General features: G+C 38.8%; 4 protein-coding genes and 1 pseudogene across 6 annotated transcripts; 3 read left to right on the top strand and 2 right to left on the bottom strand.

Annotated features, from left to right (window-relative positions):
* Positions 1-87: 87 nt before the first annotated feature.
* Positions 88-1,635, top strand: LOC125215252 (chorismate mutase 2-like). The gene is made up of 4 exons (XM_048116619.2): positions 88-407; positions 820-891; positions 967-1,206; positions 1,286-1,635. Exons 1-4 carry the CDS (start codon positions 189-191, stop codon positions 1,505-1,507), a joined length of 753 nt encoding a protein of 250 aa, XP_047972576.2. The 5' UTR covers positions 88-188; the 3' UTR covers positions 1,508-1,635.
* Positions 1,636-2,042: 407 nt separating this feature from the next.
* On the top strand, positions 2,043-7,883 carry LOC125215017 (formin-like protein 18). 3 transcript variants are annotated; one of them, XM_048116300.2, is made up of 17 exons: positions 2,051-2,575; positions 2,784-3,484; positions 3,684-3,905; positions 3,988-5,036; positions 5,130-5,247; positions 5,338-5,409; positions 5,736-5,834; positions 5,906-5,947; positions 6,045-6,125; positions 6,238-6,288; positions 6,353-6,434; positions 6,504-6,598; positions 6,675-6,746; positions 6,823-6,939; positions 7,112-7,180; positions 7,263-7,329; positions 7,446-7,883. In XM_048116300.2, the coding sequence occupies exons 1-17, from the start codon at positions 2,503-2,505 to the stop codon at positions 7,640-7,642; spliced, it is 3,207 nt and encodes a 1,068-aa protein (XP_047972257.2). In that variant the 5' UTR covers positions 2,051-2,502; the 3' UTR covers positions 7,643-7,883. The 3 variants fall into 3 exon arrangements, with proteins under 3 accessions (XP_088924070.1, XP_088924069.1, XP_047972257.2); XM_089067943.1 differs by having other exon boundaries at positions 2,049-2,575; positions 6,353-6,598; XM_089067944.1 differs by lacking the exons at positions 7,112-7,180; positions 7,263-7,329; positions 7,446-7,883 and having other exon boundaries at positions 2,043-2,575; positions 6,504-6,593.
* A 631-nt stretch (positions 7,884-8,514) lies between these two features.
* Positions 8,515-10,412, bottom strand: LOC125212897 (putative WRKY transcription factor 40). Its single transcript, XM_048113189.2, has 4 exons — positions 10,222-10,412; positions 9,728-9,991; positions 9,462-9,578; positions 8,515-8,938 (listed from the first exon to the last, which is right to left on the bottom strand). The coding sequence occupies exons 1-4, from the start codon at positions 10,291-10,293 to the stop codon at positions 8,597-8,599; spliced, it is 795 nt and encodes a 264-aa protein (XP_047969146.2). The 5' UTR covers positions 10,294-10,412; the 3' UTR covers positions 8,515-8,596.
* A 2,129-nt stretch (positions 10,413-12,541) lies between these two features.
* On the bottom strand, positions 12,542-14,078 carry LOC125212751 (CBL-interacting serine/threonine-protein kinase 5 pseudogene; annotated as a pseudogene).
* A 1,566-nt stretch (positions 14,079-15,644) lies between these two features.
* LOC125215007 (uncharacterized) lies at positions 15,645-17,111 on the top strand. The gene has a single exon (XM_048116279.2). The coding sequence runs from the start codon at positions 15,645-15,647 to the stop codon at positions 17,109-17,111; it is 1,467 nt and encodes a 488-aa protein (XP_047972236.2).
* The last annotated feature ends 493 nt before the right edge of the window (positions 17,112-17,604 follow it).

The raw sequence follows: 17,604 nt of genomic DNA, 5'->3' as shown, positions 1-17,604 counted from the left end.
GTTCGTTGGTGACGATCACGTGAATCCAACACTGAAAATGAAATAGAGACGACAAAAGCCGCACCATGCACTCCACCCTTCACTCTACACTTTTCAGATCCCTCATCAATAGTCAATACCCTCACCCCCAATTTCTAGTTTAGGGCTTTTTCGAAACATCCCCTTTTCCAGGTAATTGAATTGGAAATATGGGTGATTGTTGTGAAATTGAAGAAGGGGCCCCGTATGCGGATAGCTTGCTGAATCTGGAGTGGTTGAGGAGGAGTCTGGTGCGGGAGGAAGATAGCATCATCTTCAGTCTCATTGAGAGGTCCAAATATCCGATCAACTCGCGATTGTACGATCAATCCGCTGCCCCTTCTCTGCTGCACTTGTTCATTAAGGATTCCGAAGCTGTTCAAGCTAAGGTATACTATGTGTGTGTGTTTTTGTCTTTCAAATTTCAGAGCTTTGCGTTTCTTCTTTTTGTGAAAGACCTCTAATTTTTTTTGCATCTTGCTCTGTTGATAATCATGATGCCATATTCCCATTGCCATCATACATAAAATGTGCGATATATTAAGTGCTTGTTGACCATTACCACTTGATTGTATTGGTTTATGAAATGCCACGTGACATTCTAAAAACAATTATCATAGGCTAAGCAACAATTTGACCTCCAAATATTGCAACTGCATCCAAATATCTAACTCCAGTTATACCCTTCCAATTGAATTTACTTACATATTTTTTCAATTAGTATAGTTGGGATTCATGGTAACAACTAGTTGTGGAATATAGCATTCTGCTTTACATAATCATTCTGTTTGCACTTTGCAGGCTGGTCGTTACACATCACCGGAAGAAAACGCATTCTTCCCGGATAGTTTACCTCCTCTTAAACACAATCCTGTAAGAATTAATCCCAACTCATACTCTCCTCATAAATCTTGAAGATTTATACATGGCGCATTTGGAACTTTTTAGGTGTTGCATCCTTCAGGAGCATGCATCAACATAAACTCCAAGATACTCAACCATTACCTCAACACGCTGATCCCTCTCATTGCTGCCAAGGGCGATGATGACAGGAACTATGCCGCCACTGCAGCCTCTGATCTAGCATGTCTGCAGGCTCTCTCAAGAAGGATCCATTATGGCAAATTTGTGGCTGAGGTGAAATTCAGAGACTCCCCTCAAGACTATACTCCGGCTATACTTGCTAAGGTAGCTTCATCATTTCACTGCGGCATCTGAATTTGTTTGGTTATGATAAGAAAACACTAATGTGATGGATGGTGGGCAGGACAAGGAAGGTCTGATGAAGTTATTGACGTTTGAGAGCGTGGAAGAGGCGATCAAGAAACGAGTGGAGAAGAAGGCGATGGTGTTCGGGCAGGAGGTGGAGCTTCAAGAAAATGGCAGCTATAAGGTTAAGCCTGAACTGGTCTCTCAGCTCTATGGGGAATGGGTGATTCCTTTGACTAAATTTGTTCAAGTCGAGTACCTTCTTCGTCGTCTTGATTGAACATTTTTCCATTGTGTTATCCCCTCTTGATGAACTTCAACACTCAGATCAGCATTCTTTCATGTATTTGAGTTTGTGTCCGAGGAATTAATAAAATCTTCAATACTTGCACCTTTTCTTCTTTGTGAGTGAATACTATTTGAAAATGCATTTTGCCACGAATCAATGCAACTATTAGAGTTAAAGCACAGGTGTTCAAAATCTTGGTTAAGTATTAAATAAGTATATTACTACATTGGTTTGTCACAAGTACTAACATTTAAGATTAAGCAAAGAGTAATCCTTTAATTTTGGGGCTTCTTTTATTTTCAATCAAGTTTTAATTTTGGTTGATCTCACTAAATTACAAAAAAGAAATGATTTTTTTGGAAAAAAAGATTCGGTTTGAACTTTAATGAGCAGTACTGTTGTACTAAGGTTGGAAATTGGAATCAATGATTAAAATCATAGTCCAAAATTCAATCAAGATTCATTAATTTGTCGAAAGCTTCATTAACTAATTGTCGCGGAAACACGTGCACGTGAGAAATTTAGTAGAGCATGATGAAAGTGATGGGAGTTTGAGAATGAAAGGAACAATCAGACATCTATCATTATTTTTGTCAGATCCAATGCGATCCTAACATTCTCTTAATCCAACAAAAAATCATGTGATCTTGTCCAAAATCTGACAAGAAATTCAACGGGACATCCTTTTCCCCAACACCCTCGCTGCAGCCTTTGATTTGATTCCTCTCTTTCGAAGCCAAGCTCACATAGACACACACAACACATGCTAAGTACGAATGTGAAGAAATGTATTCACATTGAAAGAGAAATGAGTGTTTCTTGCAGCCCCTACAAAATCTAGCTGCACATAGTTTCTGATTCACCTTTCTTGCTACGCATGCATAGATAGTTCTGTTTCTGATTCATGTTTTTAGATTTTGTAATCTAAGAAATTTTGGGAATTTTAGACTTTTAATCAATGTGGGCGGTTTAGGGTTCGTGGAAAGATGGCTCTTTGCCGCAAATTTTTCTACCGGAAGCCGCCAGAAGGGCTCTTGGAGATCTCGGAAAGGGTTTATGGTACGTGATTTTCTAGATTAATTGTCTTGGTTTTGGAATAGATGATGGAAAAATTGTTAATTTGGGGCTTTGTATTGATGATTTCTAACTCATTATCAGTATTACTAGTTATAGAAGTTTCACATGAGAGAATGTAGTGTGTAGAATGGCTGAATTGTGGTGAATTTGGAATGGATATGGTAATGACTGAATTGTGGTGATTTTGTAGTGTTTGATTGCTGCTTCACTACGACTCAATTGGGTGGTGACGAGTATGAGGTGTATATAGGGGATATTGTAGATCAGCTCCGCGAATACTTCCCGGATTCTTCGTTCATAGTGTTTAGTTTCGGAGATGGGGATTACCAGAGAGATATCGCTACTATTCTAGATAAGCATGGCATAACAGTGGTTGATTACCCCAGCCAGAATGAGAGCTGCCCGGTGCTCACGGTGGAGATGATCCACCACTTCCTTAGGTCGAGTGAGAGCTGGCTCTGCATCGGGCAGAGGAACGTGCTCTTGATGCATTGCCAGAATGGCTCCTACCCTGTCCTCGCCTTCATGCTGTCAGCATTCTTGATATATAGGAAGCAATACTGTGGGGAGAGGAAAACTCTGGATATGGTGTACAAGCAAGCTCCTCCTGAGGCTATGCATTCGCTCTCGCCTATAGACCCATTGCCTTCACAGTTGAGGTATCTGCAGTATGTGTCGAGGAGGAACATAGGGTCCCCTTGGCCTCCCTTGGACAGGGCTCTGACGTTGGATTGTGTCATTCTTCGAGCTATCCCCAATATGGATGGAAAGGGGGGTTGTCGTCCCATATTTAGGGTATATGGACCCGATCCGTTGATGGCTGCTGATCCAAAAACTAAACTGCTCTTCTCTATGTCAAAAACAAACAGATCTGCGATTTACTTTAGACAGGTAGTATGTTACTTGAGGTTTTTTGACATATGTTTAAGTATTATGATAGTTTGGCTCACATTTGATACATGTTTCATTTTTTCTCATATATGTGAATGTGATTATGTTTCTTCATATCATTTTAGCTCAAAAAAATGAGGCCATTCTGTATTAGTGTTTCCTTCTCAATGTTCATCTTGATCAAACTCTTTTTTTTCAGGCAGACTATGAAATTGTTAAACTTGATATCAATTGCCATGTACAAGGTGACGTTGTGCTCGAGTGCATAACTCTGGATGATAGCCTAGAATACGAAGAGATCATGTTCCGTGCGATGTTCAATACAGCGTTTATCAGATCAAACGTACTGATGCTTACCTGTGACGAACTTGATGCAGTGTGGGACGCCAAGGACCACTTTCCCGGGAACTTCAGAGTCGAGGTAAGCACTTATGCCTATTTCCAGAGTCTGGAATCCTTAACTTATTCAAACGATGGATTCTTGTCTTTCCGGCTGGATTTAGGTTATTTTCTCTGACATGGACTCCACTTCTTCGATTGTGATGCTGGACTCACCGCCTAGCCAAGAGATTGAAGGTCTTCCCATTGAGGCGTTTTCTCAGGTTCACGACATATTCAACGACCTCGACTGGGGAGACACTGAGATAGACAATGCAATTAACATAATCCAACAAATGACTGTCTCTAGTATTCTTGAAGAGAAACTCGATTTTACTAAAAAGGAGAGCTGGCAGAATCCTGCTCTGATTGAGAAAGATGAACATGTGGAGGATTTGAAGGTTACTTCTTCCGGTGATTTTCATGCATTGGTTGAAAATGAGACAAGTTATCCACCAGCCTCTTCAAAGTCGTCCTTTGATTTCGATAATTTTTATACCAACAACACTGGACTGCGTGTTTCTGTTCAGAGACCTGCTCAGTCCAAAATCATATCACCGCGATTATCCCAAGCATCACCGTTTAGTCAACCTGCGTTTGCTAGTTCTCCTCAAGGCTCGTTGGGACGTCTCACAAGGTACAGTAGTGCACCAGTTGGGATTACAGCTCTGCTTGAAGACGATGATGAGATGGAATCTCTTCTGTCAGCAGTCACTCCGAGTTCAATGAAATCAGGATTAGGAGCTGTTGCTTCTGCTCCTCCTCCTCCTCCGCCACCACCATTGCATTCTAGTCCTGACTTATCTCCTTCCACACCGCCTCCTCCCCCACCGCCTCCTAGTATAGGATCAACAGAGCCTCCACATTTACCATCAGCACCTTGTCCTCCCCCTCCACCCCTACCCTCATCTCCTAAAACCATCCCTCCTCCAACAGGGTCAACCCCACCTCCGCCACCAGGTAGGTTTGTTCCACCTCCGCCCGCTCCATCAAAACCTGGTGCCTCTTCTATGCTGCTTTCATCTGCCACTGCTGTAGTGGGTGGAAAGAAGCTGCTAAGGGCCGGTGTAAAAGCTAAAAAGGCATCCCTCAAACCGTATCACTGGTTGAAGCTAACAAGGGCTATGCAGGGCAGCCTATGGGCTGAGACACAAAAACCCGAGGAGGCATCAAAGTATGTCCCCACACCATGTTCTACCTGAGTTACTCTCATCAGATTATGCAAGTGGTTTTGATTTTCCCTTCAACTCTTATGTCATCTTTGCAGAGCTCCTGAGTTAGACTTGGGTGAACTCGAGAGTCTTTTCTCAGCTACTGTTCCAAATTCAGATCCTCGGAAAACATACATGCATGGCTCAACAGTCAAATCAGATAAAGTCCATCTGGTATGATTGAGCAGTTAATATTTAACCTGAGCATATTTTCTTTTTGCAATCATGTACTAGTATGATTGAGAAACTTTTGAACTCCTGCAGATTGAGTTCCGAAGGGCAAACAACTGTGAAATCATGCTGACAAAAGTTAAAATTCCTGTGTCTGATTTGATGGTAGGTTAAAATCTCAATAGTATTCACATAATGTATGTCTTTGTGCAACCTCCCTGGTTCTGCTTTATCACGATTTAGAAACATCAGCTATGCTCCCGAAGTAGCAATCATTTGCTGGCGATTGTGAGAAGTAGAAAATGTATAATCTGGGATGAGGTTAATGCGAAGATACCTGATGATTGTAAATCATGTTGTTGTGGTGATGTGAAACAAATAAGGCCATTAGAATTTTGTACAGAAACATATAGATCCCTCATAAAATACAAGTTATCGCTTGAGCATGTCGGTCGCTTCCTCTGATTGTGGTATGGACATTTATTTGACAGAAATCAGCCCTTGCTTTAGATGACTCAGCACTGGATGGTGATCAAGTTGAAAATATCATTAAATTTTGTCCAACCAAGGAAGAAATGGAACTCCTCAAGGTATTTCCTTTTTTCAGTTATCTCATATGTCCGAGCAAGGCATATCGGTGGCTGTAACTTTTTTCTTACAGAACTACAAAGGTGACTTCGAGAACCTTGGCAAGTGCGAGCAGGTGATGCCATTAGATCAACAAATTTCTTCTCAAGTCTGATATCAATCAAGCTGGTTTCATTACCTTACTGCATTTGCTTAACGTTCATGTTTTGCAGTTTTTCATTGAGCTGATGAAAGTTCCACGCGTTGAGGCCAAGCTAAGAGTTTTCTCAATTAAAATTCAATTTTGCTCCCAGGTCTGAGAATAGTATACTTGCCTCTGTTTATTGTTAGTCCTTTCCTTGATGTATTGACTGGTGAAATAGGTAGTTGATATTTTTCAATTTGCTGAACTACATTTCCGCGCAGATATCAGATTTGAGACAGAGCTTAAACGTCGTGAATTCTATATCTGAAGAGGCAAGTGATTTTACTCTCTCTTTTCTATAAACTACCATCTTTTGCTCAGAATTGTTTTTATCAGGTCAGGAATTCTGTGAAATTTAAAAGGATCATGCAAACTATTCTTTCACTCGGTAATGCATTAAACCAGGGAACTGCCCGAGGTGAGTTGAAACACCGTTTATTTTGTAATTTGAGAGTCTTAAGCTTACATTTATACTTCCATTCCTCAGGTTCTGCAGTTGGATTCCGATTGGACAGCCTCCCAAAACTCGCTGAAACAAGAGCTAGAAATAACAAGCTGACACTTATTCATTATCTGTGTAAGGTGGTATCATCATTTCCATTATACGAACAGTCGATGAAGGTGACCTCTTATACATATCCCTAACCAAATCGCTTAGGTGCTAGCCGAAAAGTTGCCAGAAGTGTTAGATTTTCATGAAGATTTAGTCAATTTAGAGGCTGCAACAAAGGTATTCTCATGTCCTACTCAACTTCCCTTTCTTTCGATTTTGTACAACTAATATTGTCGGATAATTTCCGCTGCAGATTCAACTCAAGTACTTAGCAGAGGAAATGCAAGCCATTACCAAAGGGATTGAAAAAGTTGTACAAGAGCTTATTGCTTCTGAAAATGATGGAGCTGTATCAGTGACCTTCTGCACGGTAATTCAATCATCGCCATCGTTGAATATGTGTTTTTCCTGGCTAGCTTTTTCAGACTATACAACTCAGTGCTTGGTCACATAACCCATGCTGAGAATTGAGAATCATCAAAAGCGCTCATTTTCTTGCTCGAATGGATTTCTTATTTCCAATCTTCATACTGAATTTTTAGATTTTGAAAAACTTTTTGGGCACTGCTGAAGCGGAAGTAAGATCCCTGGCTGCACTTTATTCCGGAGTGGTAAATTCCGAGCCTTTTTAATATGATTCTCTCCTCCCTCTATCTCTACTTGACTACTCTAAGGAATTTTGACGTTTTTTAGGGAAGGAATGCAGATTCATTGGCTCATTATTTTGGAGAAGATCCTGCACGTTGCCCATTCGAGCAAGGTATTCTTATTCGAGCTTTCTTTCTTTCTTTCTTTCTTCATCATGGATAGGCATTACTGTCTCACCACAAGTTTTTTACCTTTTCATGCAAATGAGAGTTTGAGATGGTTGTGCAGTTGTGTCAACTTTACTCAACTTTGTGAGGATGTTTCGAAAGGCTCACGAGGAGAACTGCAAGCAATTGGAGCTTGAGAATAAGAAGAAGACGCAGGAGGAAACGGAGAATCAGAAGCTCAAAGAAAATGCGTCAAGCAAGGAGCTGGACGATGAGAATGGTATTGCAACTGCAGAAAAACTGTCTGGACTTCTATAAGCCTCAGCTGTAAGAAAATCGGCCGATCAACAGGGCCCGGGAGACGGTCTAAAGCGATCTTCACCTGTTATTCCCCTGTAAATAACAAGAATCCATATTTATTTAGTCCACTTTTGATGCAGAAAGGTTGAGAAATCTGAGATTTGGAAAAGCTCTAGTTTTTATGTTGCTGATTTCTAATGTAATTTGCAGATTCTTGATCACTGTCCGAAAAATTATTTGTGAAATTATTACAACAAAAGTGCGTTTATTTTGAGTCATACAATATATTGATAAAAATAACGCAAGCTAATTCACTGTTTATTTAGATATATTAATTAATTTAGAGTTTGTTTAACCATCTTCCCATTCAAATATTCAATTTTTTGTATTATGATAAATAAATAAAAAAAATTGTGATAAAAGTCGTTAGGATGCTTTAGTCTTCAATTCATATTTTAGTGTGAATCTATCCAAAGAGTTTGTTTGGAACAAGCTCTTGCGCATTTATTATAGTTTTAAAATATGATTGAGAGGAATATAATGTTGCAGCTGACTTCAACTTTTCATTTTGGATAAGCCCAACTCAACTATTCTTATCTAAGCTATTGACTCCAAATGGCAAATACATTGAATAACATATATAGGAGAGTCTTATTCACTTTTCTAATCCAAAAAAAGTCAACAAAGAAATAAACATTATAGGGAGAAAAACAAATTACATAGGCAAAAATTAGAAAAAATGCACAAAATAATAAATATTGACTAGTCCAAGTCAATAAAGATAATAAAGTATAATGCTTAGCACGTGTTCCTCCTCAAATTAAAGTTTTAATTAGAACTCTATATGATTATTTTCCTTAACATTTTATTTAATTAAATAAGTGGTGACGTGAGATAAAAACATCATTTTTATTAATCTCAACCATAACCTCAACAATGTTTAATTTGTTGATGTAAAAATACACATAATTTCTACTCGGAAAGCACTCTTGAGATGGAGAAGCTGTCGTCGTTTTCCTCGGATCCGTCGTCTAATATTCTGCCGGTGATGGCGGCCACAAGCGCCGCCGTGAAGCTGTGATTTCTCGTCAGAGATGAAGCCATTTGCTCTACCAAAACCTGCTGATTAATCTCACTCTCCTCGTTATCGATTCTTTTGCATATTGTAGGATCAATGTTTGCTGCGGCAGGGACTGGCTGTCCGACCGGAGACTGAACTGGTGACGCCGGTATTTCGGTGGTGGAGGGGTGGTGGTTGTGCTGCCCTTCGTATATCGCAACTAAAAGAGATGGATCGCTGGCACTTCTTTGTACCTATATGTATTAGCATCACCTCAGTTAGACTTATTTTCAAACTCATGTAGTGTATGATAAATTTCCATAAATCCATATGCCAAAATTTTAGGGTTTGAAAAAAGCCAAAAGTTTGTTCAAATTCTTGTTCATCCCGAATTAGTCCAAAAAATCATGAAATTTGAATTTGTTTCGATTATGTTGTTGCGAAAAAATTAGGTGGAATTATATTGTAATATGATATAAGAGTCGATGAATCAAATGTAGACGTTACTGCCTAGTTAAAAGACATTGTTTGTTCATAAACAACAATAACGTTTTTTGGTTGAAAAACATCATCGATACATTGCAGGTAGGCGATTATATTTTTTTGGCCGTGGGGTTGAGAACAAATCAAAATTTAATTTTTCCAACTGATTTTTAAAGTTGAAGGACAGTCTATAATTTGATCAAATTAATTTTATGGTATAATGGGAAAATCTAATATTTTGATAATTGATCAATATTTTTCAATATTCATAGATGATTGTTGTTCTTGTCTCACCTTCTTCTTGACAGGGCAAGTTGGGGAGAGTGAGCACTTATAGTAAGCTCTTGGAGATGGATTATCCCTAGTCACTTTTTGTCCATATTTCCTCCATTGATATCCATCCTTCACAATCTGCCAGAGTTCAAATATCCCAATGAGAAAACATTATCAAATCTTTGACTTTCACTAGACTTTATTACAAGAGAGAGTCTTTCTTGTAGTATCAAACTAATGCACGTAACCCGAATCTTGACTAGTCAAAGAGTAACTAGCTAACTCACCAGGCTTGTATCAGATGGATCGATTCGGACATGAACTCTCGAGGTATTCGACTTAATCTCCCTTGGCCTGCCCGGTGAGCATTCGCCACAGCAGCTGTGGAAAATGTGGCCTGAGTTTTCGAGTTGGTCTGACTTTCTTTTCCTCGAGGCGAGGAGCTCTTCTGCACAATCATTTTGGTAGTTTCTACAAACAATGGTGAGTAATTCATTGAGTTTCTTGTTCTCCCATTTCATTCTGCTCAGCTCTTGAATCAGCTCATCATGCTGCATCATCAGCAATTAAAACCATTCATTATATAACTTCAAAATTAATATTAAAAGTGATTACTTAATCATTCAACTAAGCGCAACTCAAATGATAAAACGTAGTACTAAAAAAATACTACTAACAAATTTAAGGATTCAAATTATCAGCACTACTTTTATGTAAAAATGAAGAATTCAATAAATTGTTATTGAAAAATAAAACTATTTCCAAAGAAATTGCTGCTTACCGATGTTTCGTACATGGGTTTGGAGTTGAGGTCTATAAACTGCGGATTCGTCTGCAACAAGGTTTTCTCCATTTTTCTTGAAGATATGTGTGTGTGTGTATTTAATTATCAATGATGAAGATTAGTTATACACTTTGTTTGGTTGAGTGTTTTAGTGAAAGAAGGAATATTGTCTGAATGGTGTAGAGAAGAAGAAGTTGGAATTTATAGAGAAAAACTGTTGAATTTCATTCTCAAGTACTCAAAAGTCTTTATTATTTATGCGTCGGAAAGTTCCAGGAAGTTGGTGTTAGTATTAATTTAATTGGTCCCTTTGATTTAGTTTTTTTTCTAGCGACAACTATTATAATTCTTGGTCCACTATTTGGTAGTATAATTTGATTTTTCATATAAATTTTTCTATAAAATATATCTAAAAATTATAATAAGCTTGTTGAACTAATTTTGTAATTAAATGCGGAGTCAAGTCAATTAGTGGAATGCAAAATAAAGACTTTAATACAATTAAAAAAATCGGTAATTAATTAAGTAGGGGAGTGGATACATTTGTTACTGTTTCCTTAATTAAAACATTAACATGTTATAAATTGTGTGGGGTATATATAGAAGCGAATAAAAATTTGGATTCACATTCATAATATGGCGTTTTCACATATCATGAGGCTGCTTTTATATTATTCAACAATTTTAATGATTTGATTTGTTAACCTTATTGGATTAACTAGTAACTACCAACACTGTAATTAAGAGTCGCTTAATTGAGTAATACCGCTACAAGAAAATTGCGAATTGGTGACTTAGTCAATATATATGTGTGTGGTCTATTTTTCCCTCACTTTTACGTAACAACCACCCCATAGAGTTGCATATGACATAATTGTGACGTCATCTGGTGACGTATATTCACATTCGCAAAAATTGTTGTAAACATGTGGGACGAGGAGGTTCATCGTGTGTGATTATTGCTTGGTTGTCGTATTAGAAGGAAAATTGTCGAGAAATAAATGAAAACGAAATATAAACCCTCAATTTTCCACCCAAGAAAGATACTTTTTACATTATAACACTAGACATCAATATTCTCAAAAACAAGAATCGAACACCATACTTACTTTCTTCGTCTACCATTACAAGTCTCATTTGAATTCGCCACAAATTTTAAGAAATACTATATTAAAGAAAATGAATAAAAAAAGATAATGAAATGTGGAATATACCTATTATCATTTATTTATAGCAAAAACGAACTTAGACTTCTAATGGCAGACAGATTTAAATTGTAAACCAGGACTTCAAATGGCAAACAGAGGAAGTAGTAAAATACATTATTTAATTAAAATAAATTGTGTATCCACGTAAGTTAAATACATATGTATAATTTCTTGATTTTTTTAAATAAAATTAATAAGTACTGCTACTATACTCCGTAAAATATTATCCAAGTTTGACTCAGCGCAGATTTTAAAAAATGTGAAGAAAAGTGAGTAGAAAAATTTAGTGGATTGTAGGTCCCATGTTTATATATCAATTTTATAATAAAACATGAGTAAAATGAGTTAGTGGAAAGTGGATCTATTTACAAAAATTAAAAATAAAATAAAATAGACTATATTTCACAGACGGACCAAAATAGCAAAACTGAACAACATTTTACAAACGTATAAGATAAAATTCAAGCAATCAAACAATATATATGGTGATTAATGTGGACATAAGAATTTTTTGCGCGTTATGAAAACAAAATAATGGAAGTTATGATTCAAAGATTTATTATGAACGTAACTGTCATATGAAATGACGTGATTTAATGGTAACAGATTTATACAAAACCATCGAAATTTTAAGGAAAGTTTCATATCGTGACGTCATCATGGCTTGGTCATCGAAATGACATCACCAAGAAAAATCAATGAAGAATATAGTATTTGCAATCATGTAGACCTCAAGGTCAAGGAGGACCAGCTATTGCTTCGTGACAACTTATCTACTCACAGTCGACAACACATGTATTTGGATTAATCAACATCATAAATTATTTTTTTTATTATTCTCTTTTGTTAGTACATTTCACTATTTGCCAATCAGAATAATGCAGCGTGTGTCTGTGGGGAAATGCAACGACTTTACCGAACAAAACACGAGGCCCAAATTTAAGTGGGCCCAAAATAATGGGCCATCAGGCCCAAAGTTTTCTTTCTATTTTACAACCCCTAATAATGGGCCCTATTTCGATCGTTAATTAAATCTATTGATTTTGATATGAATATATAAATAAAATAAAATGAAACACAACTTAGATCTCTTTCGCACGTCTACGATGTATAAATAGCAATTCATATACATAGAGTTATGTACACACATTTTATGTTGTATGTTGACAAATTTTCAATCAACTAACTATAAACCAACAAACATGTGTGACCTTAATTTGGCCACTAATATAAAAAATTTAATAATAATTGAGACTAAAAAATATATAAGCAATCCAAACTTACCCCTCAGCACAAATTTGATCATCACGATTGAACACATTGTCCCCTTGCCAAGTCCAAACCACATCCTTCAGGGCCGGCCTAACATCCTCCTCGCGAAACTTCACGTACTCCAACGTGTCGCCCGAGAGCTTCGAGAGCTCGACCACCGTAACCTCGGGCGCCACCTTGAAAACCTCGGCCGTGACGGACAGCCTCCCCTTCCGCCCCTCGGCGGGCCCCACCAGCCTCAATTTAAAGTCCTTGGTCCTAGCAACCCTAAACCCTAGCTTCTTCGCCACGACCTCGATTTTCCCCATGATCACCCTGGCCGAGCACCTCGACGTGAACGTCGACCCCTTCTTCCTCCGGTCCTCGAACATGCTCGAGAGATCGAACCCCGTCGACACCGACGAGATGAACTGAAACGCGTTCAAAAACGCCGGCGACGACGGGGATTTCTTAATCGCCTCGTGCACCACGTGTCTCTCACTCTCCTCCTCCTCCGCCGCCGCCTCGAACACGTCAGGCCTTTTAAAGCCCTTGCGGAACCACGTGGCGCGCATTATCCCGGGGATCGAGATCCTTTTAGTGGGGTCCACCACTAGCAATTTAGAAACCAATCGCCTCGATTCGCTCGAAAACCAAGGGGGAATCTTATATTCCCCCCTAAATATCTTCCGATACATCCCGTTCAAACTCTCCTCCTGAAAGGGCAAAAAACCCGCCAACAAAACATACAAAACGACGCCGCACGACCACACGTCCGCGGTCGCCCCGTCGTACCCCTCCATCTTGAGGACCTCGGGGGCGACGTAGGCGGGGGTCCCGCACTGCGTGTGGAGGAGGCCCCCGTCGTGGAGGGCGGAGAGGCCGAAGTCGGAGATCTTGAGGTCCTCGTTCTCGTCGAGGAGGAGGTTCTCGGGCTTGATGTCGCGGTGGAAGACGCCGCGGCTGTGGCAGAAGTCGAGGGCGCTGACGAGCTGCTGGAAGTAGCGGCGCGCGGAGGCCTCGCGGAGGCGGCCGCGCTCCACCTTGGCGAAGAGCTCGCCGCCGCGGACGTACTCCATCACCACGAAGATCTTGGAGCGCGTGGCCATCACCTCCTTGAGCTCCACGATGTTCGGGTGGCGGACGAGGCGCATCACCGCGATCTCGCGCTTGAACTGCTCCATCATCTTCTCGCTCTTGATCACCTCGTCCTTTTTGATGACTTTGATCGCGACGCATTCGTCCGTCGCTAGGTTTCGGCCGAGGTACACCTTCGCGAAGGTTCCTCTTCCGAGAAGCCTCCCCATTTCGTATTTTCCTAGCACTATTTTCTTGTTCTCTGTCATGATTCAACAATTCTGTCTCAAAAATGCAGAATTAATTTGAATTTTATGATCAAATAGTTTGAATTAGTAATAATGTTGTGACTTTAGGGTTTGGTGAGTATTTATAGCAGGGATTTGGAATTAAATATTGTATTATCTGCATTTCGTATAGCACTACTTTTATTTTTAAAACATTACTGGTGAAGCAATTTTGTTAGTGGGACACCATATTTCCATATATGTAAAGGGACTATATGTTAGATAATTATACTAGCTAGTATTAAATTAATCTGTTGTGCTAGAGTTATCAAATTATAATTAGGAGTGATAACTGATAAGTGGTAGTAATTTATAATAATGTGAGATACTAATAAGATTTGTCTTAATTATGATCTATGTTAGTAGTATTTTAGTTTGATTTTAACATAATATTTTGATGTTGGTTTGACTAATACTTGAGTGCTAACTAAGAATTACTTGTTCCTTTGTTTGACTAATCACTATTAATTTGAGATTGGATAATCCTAGGTGGAAATAGTGGTAGCTGACATCAATCTGAGTCACACTTTGTTTGACAAAAAAAGCATGGAAATACTACCAAAAATAACAATATACTTCCTCCTGCAAAGAGTTGAATTGTTATCTGAAATTTTGTGATACAATTGATATGAAATCATGTTTCTCGTAATTAAACATTCGATTCAAAATATGTAGCAAGCTTTTCTCTACTCTTGACACAATTTTGGACATATTTTATTATTTTTTGTATATATATCATGAAATAGGCCTGCTTTTAATTTGATGTTAGTTATAAACTGCCGGTTTACGGTCGCTTTCTGGTTCTATTTAGGAATTAGGAGAGCTATTGTAGATTGATTTAAAATAGTGGTATTACAAAAGCCGCGTGCTTTGTGGCGTAATCTTTATGCAATTGATCAAGTCTGTATATTAGAGTACTATATTTTTTCATATGTTTATTTTCAATATTAGATTATGATAAAGACAAACTTATTTGGTTGTGTAATGACGTGTGGCGCGCCTTACTCAGTTTACTACCCATATACTAGTATTTTAATTAAATTATATATATACTCCTAATAGCGTTGAAATTCAATGTCACTTCGTTGATCACTTGTTAATTGAATAAAGAGCCGATTGAAAATTGGGCTGCAAAACCCAATAATTGAATTAGGCCCAAATAATCATCTTGTTCATCCTCGCTCAGGCAGGGGTGGCCATGGCCCATGTCCCAAGGGCCATGGCTCATGGCCGATTCATTAATCATCATTTTCCTATTATAATATTTAGAATGTATTTATGATTGATATAACTATAGCAAAAAAACATAAAGATATTATAGCATAGAAACATTATGTCAATTAATTATCATTTTCCTATTAAAAAATTCAGAATGTATTTATAAATTATAATTGCATTAAGGAACTATTGCATAGAAATATTATAATCATTTCCTATTAAATTTAGAATGTATTTATGATTGCCCAATCCAGTAATTAAGAAATAAATATCACACGTTATTCCATAATCAGCCTATAAATAGATCAATATTTAATAGCCAAACTTATATTGATATATAGTTGTGTATCAAATCGACTGAATTGTTTTCAAATTCTGAATGGCAAATCATCCAACCACATGCCTCCTTATCCTCCTCATCTTCCACTCCATTTTCCTCCAATCCCGAGCTTGCCACCCTACGGATAGAGAGGCGCTCCTCGATTTCAAGAGAAGAATCACTGCTGATCCCTTGGGATTGCTTCACTCTTGGATTCCTGACAAAGATTGTTGCACTACATGGAAGGGAATTGCGTGCGAACCTTCAACGGGTCGAGTCCTCAATTTGACCCGTCCCGGGCGTTCTTGGGAATCTGATTCGGGGCCCATAGACACCGAAATGACGGGAACATTGTCCCCTTTTATTGGGAATCTCTCTTCTCTTCAAGTTCTCGATCTGAGTAATTTGAAGGAGTTAAAAGGGCACATCCCGTTTGAATTAGGCAAGCTTACTAACTTGCGCTACATGTTTCTGGGTTCAAACAGTCTCGAAGGGTCAATCCCAAGCTCTATTGAGGGCTTGAGTCTGTTACAAACTCTCGCTCTTGACAGGAACCGTCTCACGGGCCCGATCCCCCAAAATCTTTTCAACAAAATGACATCTCTCTCAACACTCTCGCTTGACGAGAACATGCTGTGTGGACGGATACCACCCTCGATAGGGAAACTGGTTGAGCTAAGATACCTCTATTTTGCAGGCAACAATTTCAGCGGAATCGTGCCTGAGTCCATAGGAAGGCTTCAAAACCTCGTAGATCTAGACATGTCAAGAAACCAGCTAGCCGGGCCCATACCAAACTCAATCGGAAACCTATCCAATCTCAGGCTATTCAGTATGTCCCACAATCGCCTCAGCGGAAGCATCCCACCGTCCATCGGAAACATGAAATCCCTCAAAATACTCGGGATATCTGACAACGCACTCTCCGGCCCGATCCCCAACTCCATCGGCAACCTACAAAGGGTTGTAACGGTGTTTATGGGATACAACAATCTCAGCGGCAACATCCCCACAATAATTGGCAACATGACTACCCTCCGATTCATATACCTCTCCAACAACAACTTCACCGGCGAAATCCCACCAACCCTATTCAGACTCGAGAAACTAATCGAGCTAGACCTATCCACAAACGGGCTTTCTAGCCCGATCCCGCCCCAAGTCGGCGCTATGGGCTCTTTGTCTCGTCTCATTCTCTCGCATAATCCGTTGGGAGGAAAGATTCCGGAATCTTTGGGTAAATTGGGGAATCTGTTTGCGCTGGAACTCCAAGGAAACGGTCTGTCTGGGGAGATTCCTAAGGAGCTGGCCGAGGCGAAGAATATGGGAATTGTTAAGCTATCGGAAAACGGCTTGAGCGGGGAGATTCCAGAGGGAATCTTAAATCTTGAGAATCTCAAGGAGTTTGATGTTTCAAGGAATCAGTTGAGTGGGAAGATTCCGCAGCATAAAATCAAGTTGCCGGCTTCGTCGTTTGCTGGGAATCCTGCTTTATGTGGGGACCCACTTGCTCCGTGCAATAACTAGCCCACAAATTATGCAATAAATTACTGTCTGCACTTTTCACCAAAAAATTATGCAATCAATTAAATTTTCAATTGTACGATAAATTTGTGAGGTAAAGAGGTTAAAATAAGATTCTTTTCAAATTGCAAGCTAAAAACTCTCCAATTTTTTCCTTTTTCATTCAAAACAACACGCTTTTAACTTTAACAGAAAAAATTTTCCGATTTAGTTTAACGCCGCTCAAATCAGAAAATGTTTACCTAAAAGTAAATAATCATCTCATAATATAGTAAGCGGTTTATCTGAAATCATTACAAAAACAAGTAAAACATGAGCACACGTCAAGATGTTATTTATCAATTTAATATATAAAATTATTACCAAAACTATGCGCACGCACACGTCAAGATTTTATTTGTCAATTTTCATCCATCTGTATTGATCTTTCACCATAACTTCAAACAAATTCTGAAGTTCCAATTAAAATTCAAAATAATTTACTACAGGATACCGC

The sequence above is a fragment of the Salvia hispanica genome, chromosome 3 (assembly GCF_029641045.1).
Source record: "Salvia hispanica isolate PSC_SH4W2 chromosome 3, Shi_PSC_v1, whole genome shotgun sequence".
NCBI lineage: Eukaryota > Viridiplantae > Streptophyta > Magnoliopsida > Lamiales > Lamiaceae > Salvia > Salvia hispanica.
The sequence above is the reverse complement of the archived record's forward strand: the minus strand, read 5'-3'. Positions and strand labels throughout refer to the sequence as shown.